Source organism: Trachinotus anak, unplaced genomic scaffold, assembly GCF_046630095.1.
Source record: "Trachinotus anak isolate AG129_WGS33_773 ecotype Australia unplaced genomic scaffold, CSIRO_AGI_Tana_v1 ptg000019l, whole genome shotgun sequence".
NCBI lineage: Eukaryota > Metazoa > Chordata > Actinopteri > Carangiformes > Carangidae > Trachinotus > Trachinotus anak.
The window spans coordinates 26808230-26835344 of record NW_027273870.1 but is presented as its reverse complement, the minus strand read 5'-3'; the positions used below and the strand labels follow the sequence as shown (position 1 = coordinate 26835344).

The window sequence follows — 27115 nt, the reverse complement described above, 5'->3', positions numbered from 1 at the left end:
TTGTTTGTCAATTGAAGTCTTAAGGACGACGTTACAAACCTTTTTATGGCAATAAATTATTGAATAGCCATAAGATTAAGTGACGCTAGTGATCAGTTCATTTTGTTGCCTTGCTTTGTTTTTCTTTGAATTCCAGAAAAGTCTCATTTATACTAACTACAAACATTCTATTTTTCATAACTTTACATAAGCTTTAATTAAAACATCAAGGATTTTGTCATCCCACAACATCACTGAGAGGATATATGAAAATTAATTAACTTTGATGGACACAATATGACATCAGTTAATGAGATTAAATGTACTGTTTACTCTAAAGTAAATGTGTCATTCTTCAGGTATGGCCCAGAGGCAGCTGCAGCAGTGACCAATGACCCAGGTGCCATGCAACGTCTCCAGGAGCAGGCTCACCACCCGCACCATCATTCAGGAGGGGCAGGAGGCAAGTTGCCCCAGTCTGCCTCCTCTAGCACAGGCATGCTTCATGGTTCAGCCAACACCAGTTCTTCCCGTCTCTCTACATTGCCGCAGGTTGAAAAAATGGCCACTGCTTTCTCTGAGGCAATGGGCAGCAAGGGCAACTACATGGATGTGAGGACGGCGGGAGTGACAGGGGAAGGCAGGGAGGGAGGGGTGGCAGCTGGAGGAGGAGGGGTAGGAGGGGAAGTAGTTGTGGATATGCGAGGTGGGGCTGAGAATGGGACAGAGGCTGGGGAGGACTCGGATGATGATGGCCGTGGCTCAGCATCAGAGATCTCCACCATCGCCAAGGAGGTGGACAAGGTGAACCAGATCATCAACAACTGCATTGATGCCCTGAAGCTTGATGCCTCTGCTAATGTTGTGACCACAGCTGACAATGCCAACTCCGTGTCCTCCTCCCAGCCTCCAGCTTGCATCACGTCCCTCCCCCGCAACCTCCTGCCCCTCTCTCCAGGCCACCCCGGAGATCAGATCATGGCCTCCTCTCCAAAGGTGCATCCGAAGTCTCACTCCCAGCCTCACCCTCAGCCTCACCCGCAGCCACATCCTCAACAACATCCTCAGCCACATCCTCAGTTGCATCAGCCCCCTCATCCACCCTCTATGGCCCCAGTGCCCCTGGTCATGCCCCTGTCTGAGCGGCCGGGTATCAGCGGTGGGGGTTTCCTCTCCCCTCCTTACCGTGACCCACCCCCAGCCAATGCAGTGCGGCCCCTTCAGAGGCAGTTGAGCGCTGACACTGCAGTGGTGAAGAACCGTTGTGGTGCCCCTGCTGCAGGATCTGTTAAAAGCACCAGGGTGTTCAGTGTGGATATCCCTGAGCAGCGTAGTGATCCTCCCAAGTATCCAACAGAAAAAGGCAGCCCTGTGGGTTGTGGTGGAGGGGGTGGAAGCGGAGGAGGTGGTGTAGTAGGGGGCTGCAATGGGAATGGAATGGGAAACATAAATGGTGGAGGGGTGAGCATGAATGGCAGCGGGATGGGATGTAATAATGGGAGTGGAGGTGGGGTGGTTGGCCCTGGACAGCAACAGCACCACTTAGAGGTTCAGCCAGACTACCATAGCTCTGAGCACCGCCACTCCTTCCCTGCACTCTACTACGAGGGCGGCAACGAATCTCCCATACCAGCCCAAAAGGCCTCATTCCTCAAGCCACTGGGGCGCACTAAGAGGGATGCCACCGCTACCTACTCTCAGCTCTCACCTTCTCGTCACCACAACTACAACTCTGGCTACTCTTCCAGTCCAGAGTATTCATCTGAGAGCACACTGCGGATCTGGGAGCGATTCCGGCCTTACAAGAAAAGCCCCAGAGAGGAAGCATCCTATATAGCGGCAGGCCATGCCCTGCGTAAGAAGGTTCAGTTTGCCAAGGACGAGGACCTTCACGATATTTTGGACTACTGGAAAGGAGTTTCTGCCCAGCAGAAGCTGTGAGCTGAGGAGGCAAAGTCAAATTCCATAAGGGAGATTGTAAAATTGGATGCCAACAGCAGACTTACAAAGGGAATAGATGTTAATGTAGCAAGACAGATTATGACGTGTCCGATAACATGGATCACATGGATCTGCTGGATCCAGAGTTAAAGAGGTTTTCTCTCCGGGTGATTTTTTGGAATTGATTCTCTGATAATTCATTGACATTTTAAGAGGTTTTCTGATGTTGGCTGTTTTCACCACAATACAGAGTGATAATTAACAAGAATCAAGCTGTTCACCAGACTGCCTCATACTGGGCACTTTGGTCCTCACAGGCTTCTATAGACCCGCTGAATCCCCACTAATGAGCAAAGCAAAGGTGGTGATAAGCAAGTGTCTTCTACCTCATTACTGGCACACTGTAGCTCAGCTATCTCACCAGAAGCAGCCCCATTCATGACTTAAACCCCATCCCTCTTTTCTCTAATCCCATCAAACCACCATTCAAAAAACAATCATTCCATGGCACCGCCAACACCTGCTCTCCTATAGAAGCATCATTTAGGGAGATAATGAGGGAGCAGGATGAAGAATTAGGTGCGTTTGTTTTAGAATAGCCCGATTCTCCCTCTTTGGGGAGGACATTAAGTGATACTTATCAGGCTAATTGTTCTTCCTGGCAATTAGCCAGCATAAGAGTAGGTCGGGGAGGCTGTGTGTTGAGCATGCTTATCGATTCGAAACACCTAACTACATATGTTCAGTGGTGTGTGGGCATGTGGGAGAGTAGGGTTGGGGTTGGGGCTGGGGCTGAGTCATCCATTATTCTGTCTCCTCTACAATAGCAAAGTGAATAGCTTAGTGGAGATACTTTGCATATAGATAACAACCCAGTTTGGGAGGTGTGTCTGTATATGTGTGCATATATAAATGTGTGTGTTTGGCCCAGCCTGTCTATCTTGATAGCATGAAGTAAACCTTCTCCAGACCAGCAGACATTTTTGTCTGCTAGCCCATTTCTTATTTAAAGGTGTAGCATATTTCTTTTGATAAGGGAAGCTATGTAGTATAAATTTACATTTCAATCGCGTGAGTCATGCAGAAATTAGTTTAGAGTGGGTCATGCAGGTTAGCAAGACAGGTGTTGGCTCCAGTATGAAAGAACCCTGTAATCACATTTAGTAATAAAGGCCGTTAGAGAGCAGGTTAGAGGTTTACTGTAGCTGCATCTCATTTTGAACATGCCAGTGTTGAGGGGACAAGATAGAGTTCAGAGTATTTTCAGGTGGAGATGGATCAACTCAAGGCAAGATGGCACAGAAACTTAAAACATGTCAAATTCTCCCTGCACTACACAGTGAGATAAAATGGAAGGCAAGAGGAAGTGAAGGCCTGAGGGATATACTCTGCCTCAGTCTGGATGTCTCTCCACTCAGTATATATATGAACCTGCTCTGCTCTGAGCGGGAGCTTGCTATGGACCAAAGTGCCCTTGGGAGGTATGATTCCACAAGTTTCTATTTTCTGTTCTGTTCCAAAGTTGTTAATAGAGGATAAGGTAGCTCAAATGAGCAAGAAAGTAAGTAACTTTTTTGTTTATTTTTATTTAGAATTGGATTTGAATTTCTGGGTGTTATAATGAAATCTGTTGAAACAAATTGGAGCAAGGCTTGGCACTATTGCAGAAATGAGAGAGATATTTTACTCATTTGCATTCATGAACAGAGCATTCTGCTACACTCGACACATGCTGGTAATAGTACAAATCTTTATGCTTTATGTATTTAAGACACAAGTACTTCTAATCCATATAAATTATCTTTACGCCCTCCCCCTGCATCAACGTCCATGTTGTCGAAATATTAATTTCAGTGTCTTTATTTCTTTTTCTTCCCACTCTTTCTCTCCTCACCACTGGCTTCCTGACCTCTCTTTCTGTGCTGTGATACATCTCAATTGAAACAGTATAAATTCTGTTTTAAAATGTCTAATTAATTAATTCCCCTCGTTTTTTTTTTTCTCCCTGCCCGCCACCTCTGTCCAACTTAATGGGGTAAATTAATGAGTAATTTGCGGAGGTTGATGTTGTACCATCATCGGAGGTCAGAAGAGCGTGCTGATTTTATTAACTCTGCCAGACTGGGAACCTGATTGAAATTAATGATGGCTGCCTTCATCTGCCTATCTTTCTTTTTTTTTTGTCCCTGCCTCCCTCATCAGATGTGTAACCGTGTCCGCAAACAAATAGTCAAACTATGGTCAGATTTATGTTTCACTATGACTGTGTGGGTTATGAGCATGCCAAGGTGAGTTCGTCTACATCTAACCACCTCCTGGGTGTTATTTGTCGTCTTTTGAGGCTGATTGCTTGGGAAGGACTGGTCTGTCAGGCCCGGAAGTTGTGCATTCCTGTTTGATTTTCCACCGGGTTGACCCTGATATCATCGTTTTGACAGGGCTTGAATTCACCCGCTGTTTGAAGTGTGAGTTTGATGGGGTAAGTGAGAGCAGAGTGTGGCACATACTCTTTGACCTATAAAGATCTCTGTCTACAGAGTCTGCTCTATTCAAAGGGTAAGCTAGAAAGAGATAAATCTTTTGGGAAATAAAATAAGATTTACGTTAATGTGCATAAATTGCAAGCCTTATTAGACTTAACAGCACATGCTATTTCTTCAGTAAGAAGTAGCTCCAACAAACGCTGTTCTCCACAAGGTCTATAACCCTTTGTAACCTGGATAAATCTTTATTTACAACATGTCAGTGCCGTGAGCACCGAACAAAATTCCCCTTACCTCCACTGCATTGGCGTGGTGGTAGAAATCTCAGACAGACATCTGAAATACTGTCTAAACAGCTAGATACCTCGAGGGCTCAGGGAGGAAATACGTTTTGTTACTTGGGTGAACCAACTATTTAATTATGCTGTAACGAAAAGCTGTTGTCTGCTTTTATTCTTCCACTGGTTATGGCTTTTGACACTCCATTGTTTCATATTGAGTAATGGCTTTCCCTCTACCTCTCTATGTCATCTGTGGCAGCCAATCCAATAACCCCACTAGCATTCACAATGGGATGTCAAAGGCGTGTCATTACTCTGCTATCAGATCAATAGAACTTAATTTTGGCAGATGGGACCAAATAAAAAACACAGATCTAATTCCCTCAGGCCCTGACTTGGACAACTTCCATTTTTTTATGAATGGTCCAGTTTTCTATTTTGGCCTTTTGTTCAAATTCCACTGGCAGCACCCCCACTACGTTAGGTCCAAGGAATCAGCAGTCAATTCTTTATAGATTAGTACCACAGGCTATGCAGGGGTGGAAGCTTTTTAAAAAATAATGACTTCATTTGGAAGAACGCAGGGGGATCGAGCTAAGGTTACCTGCATATACCCCCAAGGTCTTTCTCTAGATGTAAGGGATAACATTAGCTCAATTATTCATAAGCACAGTGTGTGCAATTGTCATAATTTACATCTAACAACATTACTCATTTCTGTCCAACAGACCAGAGTTCTTCATGCTTTTATTTAGGTCTATATACTTAACCTCAATGCACATATTACTAATATAATACATTTCAGTCAATCCATGTTGGCCAAGCCTTGCTCCTCTTTTGCAGCTGACTTACTGTCCACAAGATGTATTCATCTACAGCGGTTATTTTCAGTTGACAGCAAGGTTTTTACAATGAGGGGGTCTGACTCAAATCCTCAGGGCCCACAATCCACAAGTTGAGACTGACGGATGTGCAGATACTGTACCTTAGGGATTGCCTGCGTGTCTTCTCCTCAGTCTGGCCAATTAACAACAATGATGAATCAATGTGAAGCAATCGCGGACAGTCTCAGGCTTCTAGAAGAAAAAAAAATAGCAGGGAACAATTGAGACAGCACCACTTGTGGCAGTCTCTGAGGAGTAGAGTCCAACCCTCTCTGTCCAGAGCTGTGAATCCCACAAGTACATTGGCATTGGTAATCAGGCATGGTGACTACTCTGAACAAAAGAATCACCATCCACCGGGCCTTTTGTTTTCCCATGTTGGGGGTCACAAAGTGTATGTGCCAAGAAATGTGATGCAACGTCAAAATTATAATTGTTTTGATTGACAGGTACTTTGGATGGAACAGCTCTGGTGAATAAGCAACAAGCTTTTTATTAATCTTAGAACTGGAGGGGTAGTTCCGATACACCTCGGACTAATTCAAGGTGTTTTACACTGTTCTAGACAATTTTGCAGGCTGCCTCGGGGACTCATTGCTACACAAGTTTTGGTTTCTCATTTTAGTTTTGTAAGTTTTTGAAGTCCAGGCTTATTGAAAAACACAAATCAATAGTCATGGAAATAATAGAGCAACCCTCTTGATTGCCTCCCTTTGGAGTTGTAGTTGCTCTCAGTGTGGGCCTCCAGAAGAGAAACCATAGACTTGCAATGGTTCCCTGGGAATGGCAGTGAGGTCTCTTTGCTCCTGTTTAATTAAATTTTTTGAAATCCAGGCAACAAGGTCTGCAGTGGAAACATGGACTTTGTTTTAATGCTGTAAACATTAAAGCATTGTACAGACATAGGTTGGCTTCACACTTGCAGGAGTAAACCCAAAAGCATTCCTCTTCCTTTCCCCTTATGCCCCTTCCTTCTTCACCATTAACGCGTTAATGGACCATAAGAACCAGTGCTGTGAATATAACTTTTTGTTACTTCTCCAGGCATTTAATATCAGTATAGAAAATGGGAGTCTTGGGACAGATGAAGGGAATTCAACAAAATGTCCCTTGAATTACTTTTCCCAGATACATTTATCTCCCTTTACAAAAATTGTGCGTTCTGCTAAACAGAATAATATATTTATGTTGTAAACATGTAAAATATAATACCTTTTTACATCAGAAATATTTCGCTGCAGTTTGGTGCAATTTGCAGGTAAGTATTTTTGTGCTATAGTGTGACAGGGTGGGACAGTCCTATTTTTCACTTTAGGGCTGAGAGGGCTAGCCAGGGCTGAATTCACAGTCCATTACAACTACTTCATTCCGAACATTTGCTCACATCCTGTTGCTGTTTTTATAATTCCCTTTTTTATTGTTTATTTCATCTGATGCCAAGATAACAAAGCAACTGTTGAGCATGTTATTCCAACTATGCTTTAAGGCCATTAGTGACAGAACCATATCATCAGTTTTTAGTGGCGTGGCAGTGCCATGCCCATTTTAATACCCACATGGAGTGTTAAGTTTGAGTCAAATAAAGATGTACGCATAGTTGCTGTATCTTTGGAGGTGGACGTCTGTTGGGCTGTCATAAATCTTGATAGACACAGCCAAAAAACTTCAGGAGGCTTCTTTGCATTGTCTCAAAGGCAAATCTTCATCTCAGGATGTATAGAAACCTTGTCTTCTTGGACTGGCAGACCTTCACACTATGGCCCACAATCTGAGTCTCAGCTACTTAAGACTTGGAGAAAATACTGCTGGAAAGGCTCAAATCAGAGCACAAGTATCCCCCCTTCAAGAAGCACTTTGTCTGGCTAAGTTCCATTCAACCAAACCCCAATGACTGAGGCAAGAAATTACAGAGAAGGTTGGTAAAGATAACAACTAGTTGGGTTTGTTTGAGAGCCAAACTAGCTATAGGGCAGTTACCTGGCCTCCCATTGTGTCAGTGAACAGTCAGTGCCTACCTCTGCCAAGGAGTATATGTTTTCAGTTCTGTTTCTTTTTGTGTTAGACCAAGGAACATGTGATGTGAAGGGCCAGGATTTAAATATATATATATATATATATATATATTTCTTAATATTGACATGAAGCATTTTTAAACATTCGTATTATTTCTGCACCACACTTGAATGAAGGACATACTGTCAACATACTGCAGAGTTGAGTCCAGAAGCTGAATACAAAAGTCTTTCATGTTTTCTATTATTAAAATAACACAATTGCACAGCCTTGGCAGAGGTATGCCCTCACTGAGGTGAAACTAGTTGGCTCTACCTAAAGAAATTACAGTTTTCTTTTTCCCTGAGCGACATGTTTGTATCTAACTGAAAGCTACACAGCAGTTTTGACCCCTGTTGACCCCTGTTGACCTTGGCCCTGGCTAGTTTAGTGAGCTCTAAAGAGAAAGCAGGACTGTGGTTTAACTGCAAACAGTGTTGTCTGTCTGCTGTTGAGGTTGAGTTGCTAATTTGTTGATTCCTTTGTGGGTCGACCTGATCCGCGGATCATTTGACTCATCCTCAACTAAATGAGAAAGACTGACCGAGGGGGGGTTCCCCTCGTGAAACACACAACAAAAGTGGAGGAGTATCTACCGGTGGCCAACTGTGACAAACACACAAACACACACACACACACACACACACACACACACACAAACATACACTAATGTAGAGAATCAATGAATATACTGTACGTGTTTGAATAGATTAGAATTACACTATATGGACATGAAATGTGAGACACACAACATATACCTTCCCACAAATAACTACATAACACACATACACACACATTTATACACACAAACACCTTCCCACATACACACAAACACACACAAAACATAGCATATCCACACCTGCCTACACAAAATATGGACTGAATATTTGTATCCACGTTTACAAACACAGTGGTCTTAAAAAAGTGCCCAAACGGCGAGTTTTGTGCGCAGGAGGAGCAGAACCAAACATCTGTTGAAAACCTAACAGCTGTTATGTTATGTATTTAAGTACTTGTATGATTTATGCTTTTTTTTTTCTCAAATGTTTGTATTTTGTAGTGTCACAGTTGTCATGATCTGTCCTAATCTTTGTGTGTGTTAGACTGAAATTGCTTATTGTGAATGTCGGATGTGGAGTTCTCATGGGTCCTTCTGATCTGTCTGACTTTAAAATCACAACTCAGAATAATCACGTGTTCAATTACATATTATAATTTCCCCACTACCAAAGAAGCCCTTCGCTTTGAAGAGACACTCGAGAGCACAATTTTTAATCAGCTAATTTAACTTCATTCATGTGTGGATAGTTGGAATTAGATTCTGTTTTTTGGCCAAAGCTTTTAGTAGATAGTAGATTTTAAGATTTTTTTTTTTTGTCTTAAGTTTAATGGCTGCGGGCACATCCACCCACATTCACATGCACACACAGACACACACACACACACACCCTGAGAGCTTTGTTGAAGAGCTGATAATATGCCTGTCACACTAAAGCTGTTGTCGCCACTGGCCTTTTCAAGGACCTTGTTTCTCAGTCCCTCTTGGAGAGACAGAGGGAAAAAAAAAAATCAGTCGGGAGAGTCTGAGTGTGTCCTTTTCAAAGATTGAACTGGCACTGCTGCAGGAATTAGTATTATCCTGTGCATGTGTGTGTGACTGCATGCATGTGTGCACATGCATTTTTTTTATCTGCTTTCAAATAACCTGCCATGTCTGGTGGTGCAGCTCTGCATGAGAGCATCCTCAACATGAGACCGGGCAGCTTTCATAATGGTATGAGTGCACGTGTGTGAGTGTGTGTTTGAGGGATGTTGTTATGAAGGTCTGCTCTGTCGAGGGAGTGACGGCTGAGGCTGGGTATCTGAGGCTTTTTTAATTAATCTGCCTTTCACTCTGCAGGACTGTACAATAAAGCTGTGCCCGTTCACTCGCTTGCTGTCACTCACATATACACACACACAAACAAGAACACACACACACACGCACTCGCTCTCTCACAAGCATCGATTGTAATTGCATGCTGCCAATTTCATACACACTTTTCATTTGCATGTACTTACTCAGAATCAGCCAAACACATGGATTTCATGTCTCACAGAAGCACTGATGATAATAACACACTGCCACTCCTGCACACACACACTGTTCATATCGTTTCTTACACTGCAATTACACACTTACCCATGCATGTACTGCACATAGTTGCAAACAGCCAATGCCCCCCCACACATCAGCGTCATCTCTTCATCCCTGTTGAGTGAACTCCCTCCCCACTCTCCCTGCAGTGCTTTCACACCTGACTCTCCTGCCCCTTGTTGCCTGATTAGCATTAACACAGCAGGTTAGCTTGCACTCTGACAACCAGCATGGCATGCTAGTTGCCCCAACCCCTGCCCCGGCAGCAAGAAGCAGGGGCAAAATAAATTTAGTTTGACCCCAGACAGAGCTGGGTTACATAAAGCAGCTTTGAACTCTGGCTTTTGGTCCCTAGTGTTAGAGTGATTGCATCACAGTTGTTGACTGACTCTAAGAGGGAAAAAAGGAGAGAGGAAGAAAGAGAAAAGAAAGTGACACCATACTTTGTGAGACAACAAATAGAACAGAGAAATGGAGAAGATTATCTCGTACCACGAGACCCTGACATAAGTCCACAAAGTAAACTGTAGCATCAGAGCATCTGTGCTGCTGGATGCTCTGTAGGTTGTCTTAATCTCCCGCTGTTAAATCCCTTTGTGTAAATGACCTTGTCACGCAGCGCTGAGAAAGAGAAGCAGGATTGTGCATAGAGTCGGCAGTTTGGCTGGCCAGCTTAGAGCCGACTGTCAAAAACATCCTTGAGCAAGGCACCGAAGCTGAAAGCATCTGTGTCACACCTGCACTGTGGCTGCGCTCTGAGGCTACCAGATGTGAATTCAAATAAAAACACACACATTGAAAAGATAGGGATGGTGTTATTTTAGTAAATCCCACAAACAGACCAAAGCAATGTGTAAGTCTCTTGATACTTTTCCGCCACTCACCCCTACGCTCACTGGTTCCTGGACACAGATTTTTGGAAAGAGGTCACAAATATATAGTTTCATGTTTACAAAAAGTTAAATGGTTTCCTAAAACAGCAGGGAGCTGTAGTTTTTTGCAAATGTTTTTTTTTAAGTAACAGTAAAAAGTGAATCACATTTGTTGCTCTTGTGCAGACAGTCCTGTAAAAAACAACCCCAACAATCGTCCATGAAAGCAGCTTATTACAATCCATAGTTCTGTTTTATGTTTAACTGACTTCCAGCAGTGGAGCTCTGTGGCACAAGCTAAGGATATCAAGCATTTCACAGACAACATTGGTTACAAGGATCAGTCCATTGTTGATTTTGGTCTTTGTCTTTGGTCATGATCCGATTTGTTGAGGATAAGGAAAAAATTATTTTTATTTATATAGTTTATATAATTTTTTTGAATGAATAGAAGACCCTCCAAAATAAAAGGGGGAAATTGAGTTAAAACCTGAATAAGTGTATAACAATGGCTGTCATCATAGATTCAGCATAATATAAATTTCTGCAGCATTAATTCCATCGTGCAACAACATAGTCATAACATATAAGAAAGTCCTGAGTTTGCATACAAACAGCAACAGATTACACACATACACACACATTCATTATCCCATCTAAAAGGTGATCAAATGTAAAGGAAACTAAATAGAAAGGTTTGACTTTAATGATACCCTGCTAAACTAGTGATGTGATCTCAGTGTCATCTGGTGTGTAATCATAGAACTAGTGCCAGTACAGCACAGCAACCCACAGCCTGGAATGTATTATTATTGCTGATATTACTGCCATTTACCATTAGATGCTGAGTAAATTTAGTTCAATAAAAAAGTTTAAGTGTACGTACAATTCATATCATCTCCTACATTTCTGTTCCCTGTGAGTAACAGCGACTTGGTTGTTTTACTGTCCTGGTAAATTAATAGCAACATGAAAAAGGCACAGCCAGGTCCCTGTTAGCTAGAGGGACGTCCATGTGGTGGAAACTTCTGACACATCCTAAAATACTAACAAAAAGACAGTATTATCCAATTGTCTGACAACACTGGAGTCACTGAATCCCCAGCAGAATGAAGCACAGCGCATTAAAATATTAAGAGTAGTGGAGAAGAGCAGCAGTACGCCACCCCTTGTTCCTTGAGCATCACTTAAATAACAACTCCAGAACATGATGTGAGGGAAATGCGTTTATGCTTCTGGTCGCTCCCTGGGGCGAACAAACACTGCAAATTTAATAAAAGGCATCCAAACAGAGTGAGCGGTGGAAGGCAGCTACAGACCAAGCAGTTGTCAGGAGATGTTAGGGGGCAGGCTGCTGTGCTGCAGAGGGCTGCTGTGACTCTTTGGGACAGTATATGCTGGATTGTGTGCATGTGTGTCTTTCTAAGGGCTGACTACACTGACATTGCTAAGATAACAGTCAGTCTGTTGCATTTAGTGGACACTATTTTGTCTCTTCATTTCTTGGTGCACTCTTGAAGCCTGGCACATCTTCTTTTTAGCAATTTCCTGCATTTCCCCAGAATTACTTTTTCACCCTTCCTTGAAATTGCCCGCTCTTGTTGGGTATTCATCTGGTACTCACAATAAGTGCAGGGTTGAAGCAACAATAAATCGCTATGGATACAGAAACAACATTTCCAGAAGTTTCCAATTGAGTGAAAATTTCCCTTTATTTAAAATGTGCTGCAGTCTGGTTTGTTCCTCATATAGTTGTTCGAGGTTTCCTTCAGGAAGTCTGTCAGCTGAAGTGGTTAGTTAATGTACAGCGTGATCAATCACTGTCATCTGATGTCTGACAGATCTTGACAGATTTTGTCTCAGGATCAATTTAGTCATTATATAATCTTCTAAACAGTTGCTACACTCACTAGATACGTGACTTCTGCTGTGTTATCTACTGCCTGTGCTCGTTTTTCCTTGAAAGGTTAATTTAATTTTGTAACTGTGTAATAATTTTATCTTGACATTATGAAGATGGTTTTTATTTCAGACAAGGAGAAACGCCCCAGTTATAAAAGGCCCCAGAAACCCTGCTGTTGAACATTGGAGCAAAATGGCAATGCTTAAAAAAGGCGCATGCTCTTAGATTATAGACTCCCAAACTGACATTTCCTGTCGACCTTTTACAGTAAATCCTTAAAATGTTATTTTCTGTGTAGCTGAAAACATCCTAACATTGTATCTGTTGATTATACCAGAGATATGTTACCTCTCCGTCCCTCGCAGCATCGCGGGTCAGTGGTTCAGTGTGACGTCATGAAGTTGGTCCCTGGTTGCCAAGCAATCGATTACAGGCAGTAGCAGTGGTTGCCGGGGGCGACGGGTGGAACAGTCACGGTTTCTAGGTTGCAGATAAGAACACAGGCCGTCATTAATTGGCTTCTGACACTATGGCAAAGGGAGTACAGGGTGGTGGATATTGCCTCAGGATGCAGGCAGACACACACAAATGCACATACAGTATATGTGTATCTACAGGCATACACACACACACATATATAATAATCAAACATTGTTTCTACACCTGCATCTCTCAGGTGGACGACATGAGAGGAGAAAGGAGTGGAGATAGAGAGCGAAGGAGAGGACAATGCTCTTACACTCTTCACACAAAGCCATTGAAAAATAATGGAGATTTATTTCACTGAGGTAAAACTTGTTGAAGGGACAGAAGTGTGATGCGGTATCCTATTTGCCCTAATTGAATGGGGCATGCTCTGACAAATCTTAGTCACAGACCCGGTGTATGATATTCAGAATATCTGATGTGAGATTTACCTCGGCCTGTCTGGTGTTGACCTGTCTGGACAGCCATGAAAATGTCAGATCAGAACCCTCAAAGAGGTAAACATCAAACATTTCATGCCCGAGGGAATCGTGTCCTTTTTTAAATCTGTCCCTCAGCAGTGAAATGTGAACGTCATTACTTTGAGAGTTGAGGGCTAATTCGGTCAATTTTCTAGAAAATTGCAGCCCTTGGGCAGTGATGTCATCCCCATCATCTGTGGTCAGAGATGTGAAATCTGCATGCTCCTCTGACAACCAAGCTTTGAATCATTTGATTTGAGAAGACAGTCTTTGTGTTGGTGTGCTGTGCTGACATTCATCTGCACTGTGAAAAACATTGCAACACCACTGCTGCTTTTTGTTTGCGGAGGGATCTAATCTGAGAATGCTACCTCATTAAACAGGCAGCGGTACATCTGTCATCTCTTAAAGCCACTATGTGAAAGGCTGCCTGATTAAATGGGCAAATGTCTTTTTTTCTATTCTCTAATGTATAAACCTGCCTGATTAAACGCAGGGTAATATACCGGCAACTCTCACATGTATAAACCACCTGATTAAAAGTGGAACACTGTACACCTGTCTCTTAACTGTCCTCCAGAGTTTTGTGCAGAATCAGGTGTCAGTTTTCCAAGTCTACAACGACCCTACCCTGACAACTAAGCTGCTCTCAAGTCTCGACTAGCTGAAAATGAACCATCGGTTCATGGCCCTTGCATTGCTTATTAAAGATACAGTTGTCTGGCACGGCCCAGTGTTACTCTGTGGCCCTGTAAAAGCTGAATAAAACCTTTTAGCTTGAGCTCAGAGGGAGGACGTTAAGCCCCCAAGACACATGTTCTCGGCTTACAGAGGGGGATAGCAGAGTGAGCACCGTGTACCAGTATACCAGCACACACTCTCAAGCAAGTTTTTGCTTGAGCAATGCTTTTAAATACTGTTGGGCTTTGTGTCTTTCTGCCTGTCTCACACTCTCAATTTCATTAAAGCAAATTTCACCAGTTACTTTTTCTATGATGCTAGTCTTTACATATACTCGAAGAGGAGAGGAAATGCAAACCTTGGAGTAAAACCGAACTAAAGGGGTCTAGGGGTTGGGCGAAGGAAATGACAGAAACCACACATAGTGTGGGACAGAAAGAGAGAAGAGACATTTAGCTTGAAACCCAGATGGAGAAGAAAATAAGGGTACAGATACAGAAATTGAAGGGAAGCCAAAGTTGAAAACATCATGCAAGCAACACAAAAGGAAAAAGTGATTATACCTGTTCCAAATGGCCCCACTCAAAGGTGGAACGAGCAACCTGCTGTTATCGACAGGGTGAGGGGCAATTGTACAAATGAGGATAATAGGGCAAATGAGTGGAGAGTCTCTCCTCAGTGCCATTAGTGCTGTGACTCTCATTTCTATACATAAAAAATGATAAGAGCTTGAGAGAGAGGTGGTCAGTCATTGCACGGATTGGTGTGCTTGTTGGATTGTCCAGTTTGGAAAGCTGGCCCTCCACGGTGCTGTTGATGATCCGACAAGTAGTGATGCCTTTGTTCACACCCATCATGTTTGATGCCTGTTTTCTGGATTCAGGTGGCGCCCAGTATCTGCACATGTGGAGATGACAAAACATTCCCCAGTAAATGAGCTACATGGGAGTCTCTAAAACATTTATTTACAAGCCTTCCTTGGTTTGTAATGGATAAAATACAAAAATTTGAGGAGAGCCAACTTTTTCTACTGTACTGTACTAAGATCAAAGACAACAAAAAACAGTAGGTGTGTTGCATCCTAAACGTAAACGGAAAGGAAGATGAAGGGTCTGAAAGTGATGGGGAAGTAGAAATGAATGGGTAATGACAAAGGGAGTGGCTGAGGGAGAGAGAGATGGGATGAGGAAGAAGACAGAGGGAAGATGAAGAAAATTTGACAGAATAGCTGAGAGGAAGAAGAGGGGTACAGAGTTGAGGAGGACAGAGTGATTGCAAAGGAAGATACTAAAAGAGTAGCGTCAGAGACAAGGCTGCATGCTTGGAAATTGCTCTTTTAAAGATAAGGGAGGCAGAGAGAGTGGAGGAGGGGGATGGAGCGAAGAAAACCACAGAAAGAAATGTCTTGAGGATGGTGCAAAAGGAGATGACTTAACGGATATCCTGTTGGATATCTGTTTAGATATGATTACTGACAGGAAGTAGGCGAACAAAGGGTTATGGAAAGCTGCATCAACAAAGACTGACAATCCTGCTTTTATAACTTTTGAGCAAGAAGGTTGCAGAGTGCAGAAATCTGTAATATACTGTATATAGAGATCAAGAGCGAAAGCAGACGAGAGGAGGCTTAGTGGCTGGAAGGTAAAGGATTGGGAACATATTGGACTATCTTGGTTCCTCATTGAGGCTAAGGAGCACACCATCCTTTGTCATTGCTGTATCTCCCCTTTGGATGCCACCTGTGACTAAAGAGATTGAAACATTTGAGTAGCTGTGACATTTTCACATAGATCCATGTCCATTTTGCTGCTCTCTATCTACACAAAGGTTAGAAAAAAAGCCAGTTTTTCTGGCTTTCTCTGGGTAAATTCTTCATCATGCAAGACCTTGGGTTTGGCAGTTCTGTAAGCTGTGACAGAAGAAGAAGAAAAGAGCAACACAGACAGAAAATCCAACTTTATCAACAAAAAATCCAGAAAAAAGACGCAAATATAGGCGATCGTTTGATGGCTTAAGCACAACAGTCACTGGCTGCGTTACGGGTAGTGTCCTGTTATCTACAGATATTATAAGTTGCACACACAGTATCTCACAGATAAGGTAGTCAGTAAAATAGAATGACTGAGACAAATCCTGAAAGTAAATGTGATAAAACTGCAGCTTTTGGTGACGTGAAACAACCACACAAGCTCTTCAGGTTGTTTTCTTCAAGAAGAAAAGGCAGAAGCAGCCTGACTCTGTTACACTGCTGCCAAACATGTTTAGAAGGAGATTGGGATGGATGGTTCACACCTGAGACTTCCTTTCTTTTTACCATGAGCACAGTCGCGCTCCATCCTTCACCAAACGGGTATTGTTGTCTTAATTTAACCAAACCTCAACCGGAGAGGTGACGGATCAGAAAACAGAGGAGTGCTTTGTCAGTTCTGAGGAGAGGATGGGATCATCACATCACAGATACTAATCCCAGTTGTCCTGTGTTTGACATTTTGGAATAGACTTGTTTACTATCTTATCTACTACAGTATTAATGTGTGTTACTCGTGTGTGTTTGTGTTATTAAGAAACTGGTCTGTAATGTATCTAATTACTCTTCCATTGTTAGTAAAGTAATGGAATTTCAATGAGTGATATGTACTGAGTAATTAATTGCATTTGTCAAGTAACTTGCGCAACACTGTAAAACTGGAATTATTTGAAAGGCAACCCTGGAACTGGAACTGGAAAACACACACCTACAGGCCACACTAAAATTGGGTGTTGATGGGTGTTGTGAAAATAAAAGAAATGACTCTTGATTTCTCAGATTAATCCTTTTAAATCCACAGTTCTGCTGTGCAGCAGGAGGAGGAGGAACAGAGTCAAAGGTTTGGACAGACAGGAAAAGAAGCGTTCCAGAATTCCAAAAAGGAAACGCGTGTAGCGTATTATGAAATATGATAGAGACAGCTTGTTGTGCTCCAGGCAGAATAGCACACTTAGCATGCAGAGAGGCGGTGGGTGAAGGCAGCGAGAGAGAGAGAGAGAGAGAGGGGGGGGACAGGACAGTTATTTGGAGAGGATGAATTGAGATTTTCCTGAGCCCCGCTTGGACAAGCATCAACCTCCCCTCCTTTACTCCCCCCTTTTTCTAAACACCTGTCCCATCTCTCTCGTTGTCTCTGTCACTCTCACTACCTAGCTCCAGTTTCTCTCTCTCTCTGACGCCCACCCCTCCCTCACCCACACTCCCCCCTCCCCTGCCTGTTTTGCTGAAATGACACCGTGTTCCTGGAGTTTATCGGAATGTGCCTGGCAGCTCTGAGGCGATGAGAAACTTCACGTGCGTCCACAGAAACAACAGGAACACATGGTCTCAAACAGCCGTATAAATGACACATTTTCATCTGCTCCTCATTGCTTGTGCACACATTGCATATTAGTCTTTTAATGTGTATCCTGTGCACAGCAGGGGGATCTGCTGTATGCGTTTGTGTGTGTGCATGCATTACAAATTTCCTCCTTTTCTGAAGTGTGTGTGTGTGTGTGTGTGTGTGTGTGTGTGTGTCATTTGATCAGTGATACCCCTCTCCATCCTGACACGGGGTTTGTTTTGAGAGCCACTTACCCAGATTGGGCTAAATGAACAGAAAGAGACAGAAAAAAACAGGGTGGAATTGGGGGGGGGGGGGGGGTAAACACTGATGAAACTGCAGGGTGGTGTGTAGTGGACTGTGGGCCGATCTATCAATAGAGGTCTTCAAAAAAAGATGCACACACTGGGGGGTTATTTAAACTTGTGTTTTACACATTGAGGTGCATGTAATACACTGTACAGGTCCCCCATTACAAATAAGAAAACCAGTAATAAGTCAATGTATTGATGTCTTCAACACCAACTCGAGCGTTTTCTGATCTGGCATCACTGTGGTCAATGTTTGGTCAACTTTAGACAACTGAAGCTAATTGGCTGAGGTCAGTGAAGGATCGAGGTGATTGATGATGCGTGGCATGTGCGTTGCCAGCTTACACATAGGAAACTGTAGTGGAAGGTGTCATTTTGTGTAATATTGCTGGTATGATGTGAATATAACATCAATAGGTCTTTTCTCTGTCGGTTTTTGGTGAAAGACGCGAGTGGTCTGAAAACTAGGCAAGATGCTGAACTGCTAGATCACGCACAGCTGCGAGGTGTGTGACGGGCGTCTCACGCAGGCAGTGTGGTCGCTCTAATCCATTAACGTAGGTGCCGAAGTCAAAAACTAGATGTTCCACAGCCGCCACACATCCACTGCACCACAGCCCTTATTCTTATCCTATCCTATCCTTTTTTTTTTTTTTCGTGTATCTTTTATGATTACAGTACAGATGCAGACAGCAAGTGAGGAGACAACACGTCTTTGTGGTCATGTAGCCATTAATTAATTAAAATAAGTGTCAACTATTGGTCCATCCTCTCCATTAAGTGTACTACTTATCCTTGAGGGTCTCGGTGGGTGGGGGGTTGGAACCAGTTCCAGCTGACATTGGGTTAGAGGCAAGGTACAGCCTGGGCAGGTCGCCAGTCTATCACCAGGCAAACACAGAGACACAAACAACCATTCACACTCATATTCACACCTTCAGGCATTTTAGAGTCTCCAATTAACCTGCACATGTTTGGACTGTGTAAGAAAATAGAGCATCCCCAGGAAATCTGTGCAGTATTTCTTTTTAAATACTCTGTTTTTATTTTCATTTTATGTTCTATTAATTTTTCTACTTCAACTGATATTTTTCCTCCTTGTGTGAAGGTACTTTATTGCCTAACTGGTAAAAAAAAAAAAAAAAAGGTTATCCAGTTAGGTTTGCCTTGACAATTTCAAAGTTAAAATGCCACTGATATCTCAGTCCTCTCTCCCAGTATTAACTCATAACAGTTAAAAAAGTAGTTAGAACCTGAAGTTTGTCAGTTTTGACTGTGAAGGTGGGAAATGCTGCTCCGATATAAGAGAAGGGACGTTCAGGATGTGAAAAATACAAATACAAAATCTTACGAAACCAGTGTATATTAAACATTGTATTCCAAATAATGAGGCGTTCGCTCAGCCATCATTAACAGTGTTACCAGCCACAGCTGTCACTTGTGTGAATGTGATCTCTCAGTTTTCTGCTGGGATCACACCTCGAGTGACGTGTTCTCACTGTTACCTCTGTCTCTGACGAGTGTGAAATTACATTTTAACGACATGACAGTTAGCATAACAGAATGCTCCACGTGTCTCACGTCACGCCTGAGATGTGTTGTGGAAGCATACAGGCGAACATCGACTCGCTGCGCGTGATAAACGTGAAATCTGGAATGGCGAGCTGAGGGGAGTGTGACATCTTTGTTCTTATTGCAATAATCATCCATTTGGAGAAAATCATTTGATTTATTCTTCTTTTCTTATTGCCCCAGCCATTCATCATCCCACTGCAGTATCATCCAATGACAAACAGCCACATGCAACTTTACTTTTTTATGATGAATTTCTTTGAACTGGAAATTTTGGCATGACTGTAAAGCACTGTAGGCATTTCAACCAGACAAGAAAATGTTATAGCACTTTACATAAGTGACTTCAGGACCATAAAACAATGGCTATTAATTAGAATATGGAAAACAAATTTCCCCAGTTTCAGTTTTGTTTTGAATGCTTTCTTTTTGGGAAGTAAAAGAGGTTTCATTCAATATTAAATTCAGCTACACAGACTCACAGAAGAGAAATAATTACAGGTTCCACTTCAGTTGTGTGCTGGTTCAGAAGCAATGGACTGTAATGGACGTCCTGATATCCAGTGTTGCTACTACACACTGCACACCTTCACAGTTACAGTAGTTCCCTCTCGAGAAGAAAGTGCTTCACACAACACACTCATATAATTGCATTTCATGAGTTGTTGTATGACCTTAATCATGTCAGTTTAATCAGTCCTCTTAGCCCACATCTTCTGCCGTTGCCATGGCAATGGCCCCAGGTGGCACACCGGTGGAAATCTGCCACATTTTCTCACGCCGCTGAGCTATCGTCCCCATCTCAATTAGTGGCCAACAATAGTCTCTCTGAAGTGATCATTTGCCGAACAAACCAATCAACACATTTCCCGCTCTTTTGTCTCAGAGGAGAATTGTCTCTTTGCCAGCTATTCACAGCTAATTCAGCTTTTTTGAGGGGCCAAGATAGACATTGCATCCCCACTCCCCAGCCATTCTCCAGCAGCATTGTGCTCCAGCCATCCTCTCACCTCCCCATCATTTACTCTCCTGTACATTTTTGGCTTCATCTTCAACTGTCCTCAACTGTGGAAAAGGCAAATCACTGCCAGTGTATTCAGTGTAGGATTAAACGTAAAAAAAGGTAATATTTCAGCCTCCAGAAAGTATTCAGTATCCATCCAGCTGGTTTTTTATTTTCAAAATTGTTCATACAAATAGCAGGTTGCTGTTTTAATTTTTGCCTTTTTTTGATGCTTGTCACAGCAAACATCCAACCATCTAAAATGAAATATGTACATACTTAAGAAAACCTTCAAATGGAGCACTGGATTAGGTTATGCAGAGTTAATGTCCTTAATATACTGAGCACAGGATGACTTTGAAGTTGCGTGATTATGGATGTCTTGTTCAATAATTTCCAACCGATACAACCTGTCTTGATGGCATCACTCATATTCAATTCTTTCAGTATGAATTCTAACTGACCACCTGAGAAGAACTACACCTGTGCCGCAGTATAAAATCTGGAGGAATGGCCCAATAACAGGGCCCTTCATTAAGTGTAAAGGGTTGATAATTAAAGTTCCTCCTAAGATACGTTTTAAACTATGTAAAAAATACTCAGGAGTTTTTGAGGAGTTTGTTGTGACCAAATCAGCGACTAGAAAATGTGTCCTAATGGGAAGCGCAATTAATTGTTTATGATGTTTGTTAGCTTGTAACTGGTAGTGGCTGACACAGTGTTAGTGGTTGTGCTGATGCTAATTCTCACTGTCATCGGTTCATTGCAGTTCCAAGGTGGAAACACTCAGTCATGGTTTTGATTTCTTATTTCGCTCATGATGTCTTGCATCTTATAAAAAGCGTCATATGGATGTTAACAAGGTTAAAAACTTGATTTTCATTGGAGGGGCCTTAAAGAAAAGAACTTAAGTAGTCATGAGCAACTTCATTCAGCAGTACACTCTACGTACACTCACTTGTGTTTTTTTTCCCTCATTTTCTTTCATCATTTTGAATATGTGTTGATAGGCACTGGGGTGCTGGTGGAAGAAATGACAGGCAAATAAAAAAACATCAGCTCAATTGGTTTGTGCTGCTTTAACTGAGGTTGTGACAGGCACAGAAGATGGAAGACAGCGTGTCAACAGAGAGAGAAAAGAGCGAGCAGTGAATTTTTAATCACCTGAATGATGACGGTAATGTGTCTGTGTGTGGACGACGGGGAGATTATTACAGGCAGCCGCATTACATTAATGGTGTACGTGTGTGTGTTTGGTTTAATTGCCCTAATCATGGTAACTGTATATAATTGCATGCGAGAGCCATTTTGTGTGCGAGTCTGCGTCCGTGCCTGCGGCCTTTTTACACACTATATTGTGACTTTGTTGTGACCTCATATCAGTGACATTAGTGTCAGACTTTCCCACTGAGGAATATCTCACATGCAATCAAATTCACACATATACATGAATGCACTTCAGGTGAGAGAGCCACAGCGCGCAGTGCGGCGGCCTTGCCACAGGAGACCGGACTAGTTAATTGCTCATTGTTGTCATGCAGGAGAAGATTGAGATACACAAGGACACACACAGACACACATTTCTTCATCCACAACTCTGGCTGTTTGAGTCCCTGTGTTAATCATCCAACACTACAGATGGGAATTGATAAGATTTAAGTGATGTAAGTACCGTCATGAATTCTTCTTATAGATCTGATTCTTTATCGAGCCCTTTAACGACTCCTGATCAGTTTTTTTGAGTGCAAAAACTGTAGGCCTACACAGGAGTCTGATGGAAGTGTAGGAACAGAGTAAGAAAAGGGCGTGCATGTAGCTCAGGCATGGATGATTTGAGAGAATATTTGTTTTCCTCTAGGTTTCCTTAGTCAAAGAATGAAAATCTGCTGCCTGCATGGCGCTACTGTTAATATAACAGAACTTAACCCTCGGTAAGAGATGCAGTGTTAGCCACAGGTTGGGAATTTACTTGCGACGGTGCGTGGCACGGCGTGTAACCAATGTCCAAGGAGAGACTTGTGTAGTTTAACCCTGTTTATTTCCAGTACCTACAATTTACAGATGTTCCCTAAATGCCTCACATGAGCTATCAGTAGATGCTAGCTAGGTGGCTGTGCACAGAGAAGCCTCTAGTCCCCACTCACTTACTGCAGCACTTTCAACTCAGACAAAAATGAGTTTGTTTGAAAAGAGTGAAATATGACAGTAGATCCTGTGAAGCAGTGGCACTTGTGCATAGAGTGTTAAATACATGCCATTCCTGGAATTTCAGCCCATGTTGGATAGAAAGATGTTTCAGCATGTTGTCGGTGTTTCCACCCTTGAAATTCCCATTTAACAGACATTACAACCGTCTTTATTCCTGAAATGGAACCAAGCTTTGAACCGTTTCGTCCCCTCGGCCATGACTCCTTCCTGTCAGAAAAACATGTCGGCATCGATAAGCTCGGAGGCATTCGATTCCGATGGTCTGGAGCCGGTTCTAAACTGGAGCCGGTTCTTGATTCAGTCCAATGTTTTAAGCTGTTTTTACAGATACATTACAGATACATACTGTATCTCCTGAATGTTACACAGCAAAGACAAGAGAAAAAATGTTAATGTGACCATGAAAGATGATATATAGAGCCTTTACTTTTTGAATGACCACTGATCGTTCTACAAGTGCCAACATAACTTCTACTTGCAAATATGAAAATCAAAATATAACAGTCAGATGGGCAGACAGACATTTGATTTACCGAGCACGGATACGCTCTCCAGAGGATAAGAGTTTAGACAATCAATGACACACACCAGCCTGAGACCAAAATATTAACTTTGAATTATGATATCCTGTAATGTAATTAGCAGGTTGCCAGTAAATTTGCTAATGACATTTGTGCTCCCAAGGGGATAAAGCCTGAATGATTCAATGACCCTCAGGACAAACTTGTCATCTCATTTTCATCTTTAGGGCTGGAAAGAATAGCAGACTCGTCAGAACGTTGTTGATTATGTGGAACAAGTTCTTATGGTTTAGTGGAATGAACACCGCAGCCTGGAGGGACCATTAGTGGGATGTTAAGTCTTGTTAATAATATTTACTTTCATAATCACTGCCTGCAGAGGAGGGATCTGATATCAAAATGTTATGAAGCTTCTTTGTTACGATGTTGCTTCGTCTAATGCGATTGTTTTGTGAGCAGAGGTGAATGATTCAATGATTTAATCACGTGTCATTTTCTCCAAGCTGATCTCATTTGGAAATGAAACTCTCTCTGTAACATCCTCATTTTCCGGGCATCTTCTTACATCAGCAGATTTTTGGACTTTGATCTAGATTCAGTTTAATGTTCAAACCTTTCATTGTAGAAAAGATCAACCCAGATTTTTTTTCTGCATCAATGATCCCCGGGTTAAAAAATACTGACAATACTGTAATGGGATATTAACACAATATACACAAACAATCAAAGAACAACTGCTGATTTCATAATATGTTTGACCAGCTTTTTTTCTTTTCTTTGTTCCTTTTTCTCCGCCGCCCTGTTCTGGACACACCTGACCTGACTGTGGTGCGTCACAGTCCAGATCCCCCAAATATTACATCCAATAAATGCACCCTCTTACCTTTAGACGGGTAGTTTAATGTTTGTCCTGCCCGAGTTCCTTCCTCTAACATTTACTGTGTCTCTCATCGTGATTAACTGTCATGAGGCTGAGTTCGAACAGGTGCGGTGTGACACACTTTTAACTTTGGTGACTTTTCTCTCTTAATGACTCACAGTGGGTTGTTCACTGCTGGCCACATTTATAGCAAATTTTGAAAGGGATCATGATTATCATGGAAAACAGGAAGATTTAGACCCCTGCACACAGAAAAAAATGAAAATACATTGTATGATAAATCATATTTATTACCTCTAGAAAAGTTGTATATTGCTGTCTACAGTATTTGTCTATTTCTATCAAATACAAAAAGAGTTTTAAAAAAAATCACGCTCTATTATCTTAGTGTTTGTATATTTTTCTTGTCTTGCTCCTCACTGTTCTCATTCGGGCTCATTTTTATAAACCCACTTTTCAATACAACTCAGCAAAATAAAACAGCCGCAGTCAGCACTAATAAAGCCTTTTTTATCAATGTGCCAGTTGTTATTAGCTCAGCTTGTTATGCGAGGCGACAGATCAGAGGGAAACCATGACACCGTGGGGTGACACGCATGGAGATGGATGAAATTCAGACAATGAGCTGAAATGTGAGAACCATCTGTCTTCAGCGCTCTGCACCCACTGTAGCAGACTGCTGTATTGTAACACTCACAGACCCACATCAGCAGCCGTAGCTATTTCTATCCCACCCGTGTTCATTTTTGTTCACTTGTTGTTTGCTTTATTTTGTGTACTTTGATCTATTTCTAGTGTGGTGATTTTTTTTTTTTTTTTACAGCAGTTTGGTTGCTTGTTCGGAAGACGGTGTGTAAAAACTAAACGGAGAAGGCAAACAAACAAGATAAATCTGTGAATTTTGTACAAACTGTAGGAACAAATGACTGTTTTTCTACTGAGCCTGTTATCTCTATGTTTCTTGGGTGGAGGGGAGGGCGGGAAGAGAGGGATGATGCTCTGTGTGTCATGGGTGGTGGGTGGTTGTGGTGGTGGGGGGGGGGGGGATTTTTCTGTAAGCGGTCGGGGACTGTGCAATGACTACTTGTAATTATTAAGAGAATCCAGAGTATAGAGGTGGAAAAAATGTCCCTTATGACAAATGAAATAAAGTGTTATATTTGCATGATTTCCTGTATTTTCATCGAGCAGATATTTATGGTTGTGTATACTGAGTGTATGTACATCACATTAATAGCTGTTTAACTATGAAAATGAAAAAAAAAAAAAACAAAAAAAAAACTGTCACTTTCTTCTGTGAATATAAATATACAGTTTTCTTAGCTCTTTTATGACTAACTTAACTGCTGCTGAATGTTTCTTGTCGCCTTGCACTCTCTCCGTTATTCTGCCTTCGTTCCTGTCAAGCCGCCGCTGCACTATCTGATCTTTCCATCAGCAAACGCGATATCTTTGATAATCCCAAAACATGCAGCACTCTTTCAAAGTACATTTATTCTCCAAGGCACAGGAAAAGCCGGTTCCTCTGAGTTTTCAAATTACACCCTAACAAATCCCCCTTTCAACCTTCTCCCATGAGAGACACATTTACATTTCTAAATCAAAGCCTCAAACGCCACCTCCTCACAGAAATAAAAAAAATAAAAAATCTAAATGCATTACACCAGACCTGTTCCTTTTAAAAACGGCTGCCACAGGGGAGGAGTCCTTCTGTAATATCATTCAGCTACTGCATCCTAAGTGGCACTGGTATACAAATTAGTCTGACAGCATTCTGCTTGTGTTAGAAGTCCCAAAAATGTAAAGACAACCATGGAAGGTGAAGGAAGAGTCAGAGCAAGCAGCTTTTAATGTGATTTTATTTAGATGTTTGTTGTCCTGAAGTATCACTTTTATATCACTATGTACAAAACTTCTGTAAATCTGCTTAAACTTCAAGGTAACAGCTGTAGGCAACAAATTGCTCCTTCCACTTTAAAGACACTATCAGAACACAAACTGTTGTTTTTGCAGTGGATGGTCCGCTGCAGACCAAAGAATATAAATGACTAAATAAGCACAAAGTTCTGAATGTAAAATCTCTATCGTATAGTTCCAGTCTTTGTAAGTAACAACAGGAGTGGTGATGATGTTTCGGAGCAGAGGACAAGCCATGGGTGGAACAACTAGTTGTTTTGTTGATTTCATCAAATGAACAAAATAACATGTGGAAAAGTAAATCAGTCAAACACAAAGTAATCATCTTCAAAATTGATGCCACATTAAGTTATTTTTCTACAACTGATGCATATTTCACTTTTGATCGAAATGATGACCATGCCATTCCAATATTCCTTGTAAAGTCACTGCGAGTGAAGATGAGGAGGATGAAGGGATTGGGGGGGGTCAGAGGGCGTGTGGGGAAGCATTACAGACAGTAAAGAAAGGGAGAGGAGAGGCCTCCTGAAACAGCTGGTCATGATTAACTTCACTGACGCAAAAGTCCTTGAGCACCAAGGTCAAGGACACTGACATATTGTTGGTAGAGGTCTGAGTGTGTTGCTTGCCTTGAACTTCAACACATGAACAAACTTAAACAAACAAAGCAGTGAATCTAATTTATTTCCACTCACATATCTATATAAATTCAGTTTGCAAACTGAGGCTATACTCAGACCAAAAAGTGCACTCAGAAAACAAAAAGGGCTTCATTGCTTCGGGCATCCTTCGCCCTGATAATTGCAAATATGTTGCACTGCATTGTGGCAAAGTTGAACCAGATTTAACATTTCTCCTGAGTGGCCATGCATTTCTTTTTTAAATTAGACTTTAGAATGTCTGTTGAAATTAATGTGGAGGCTGCATTTTTGACTACAAATGAGCCAGTCCATATTCCCTTCTCGTTAACCAAGGACTAGAGTTGTCAATCCTTAAATCGCCCATTGTTTTTTTCTTTATGCCATCACTCATTTTTTTTTACAACATTGCTTAGTAGGACCCAGCTGCAGAGAATACACCGTGTGTAATTTGGGACTTTCAAAGGCACCAAAGCCAATACACAACTAGAAAAGCTACATCTGGAGTGGACAGAGAAAACTAACTGAGCTGACCACAGGCATTAAGAAAAT

The 27115-nt window shown here is 42.0% G+C and overlaps 1 protein-coding gene across 4 annotated transcripts in view; it reads left to right on the top strand.

Moving 5' to 3' along the window:
* LOC139636271 (protein phosphatase 1 regulatory subunit 29-like) overlaps positions 1-16958 on the top strand; it is a 265139-nt gene extending 248181 nt beyond the window's left edge. For all 4 annotated transcript variants that reach the window (XM_071504170.1, XM_071504169.1, XM_071504167.1 and 1 more), the window contains one exon: positions 339-16958. In XM_071504170.1, coding sequence (XP_071360271.1) covers positions 339-1920 — 1582 coding nt within the window. In that variant the 3' untranslated portion in view covers positions 1921-16958. The remainder of the gene's footprint in view (positions 1-338) is intronic.
* The last annotated feature ends 10157 nt before the right edge of the window (positions 16959-27115 follow it).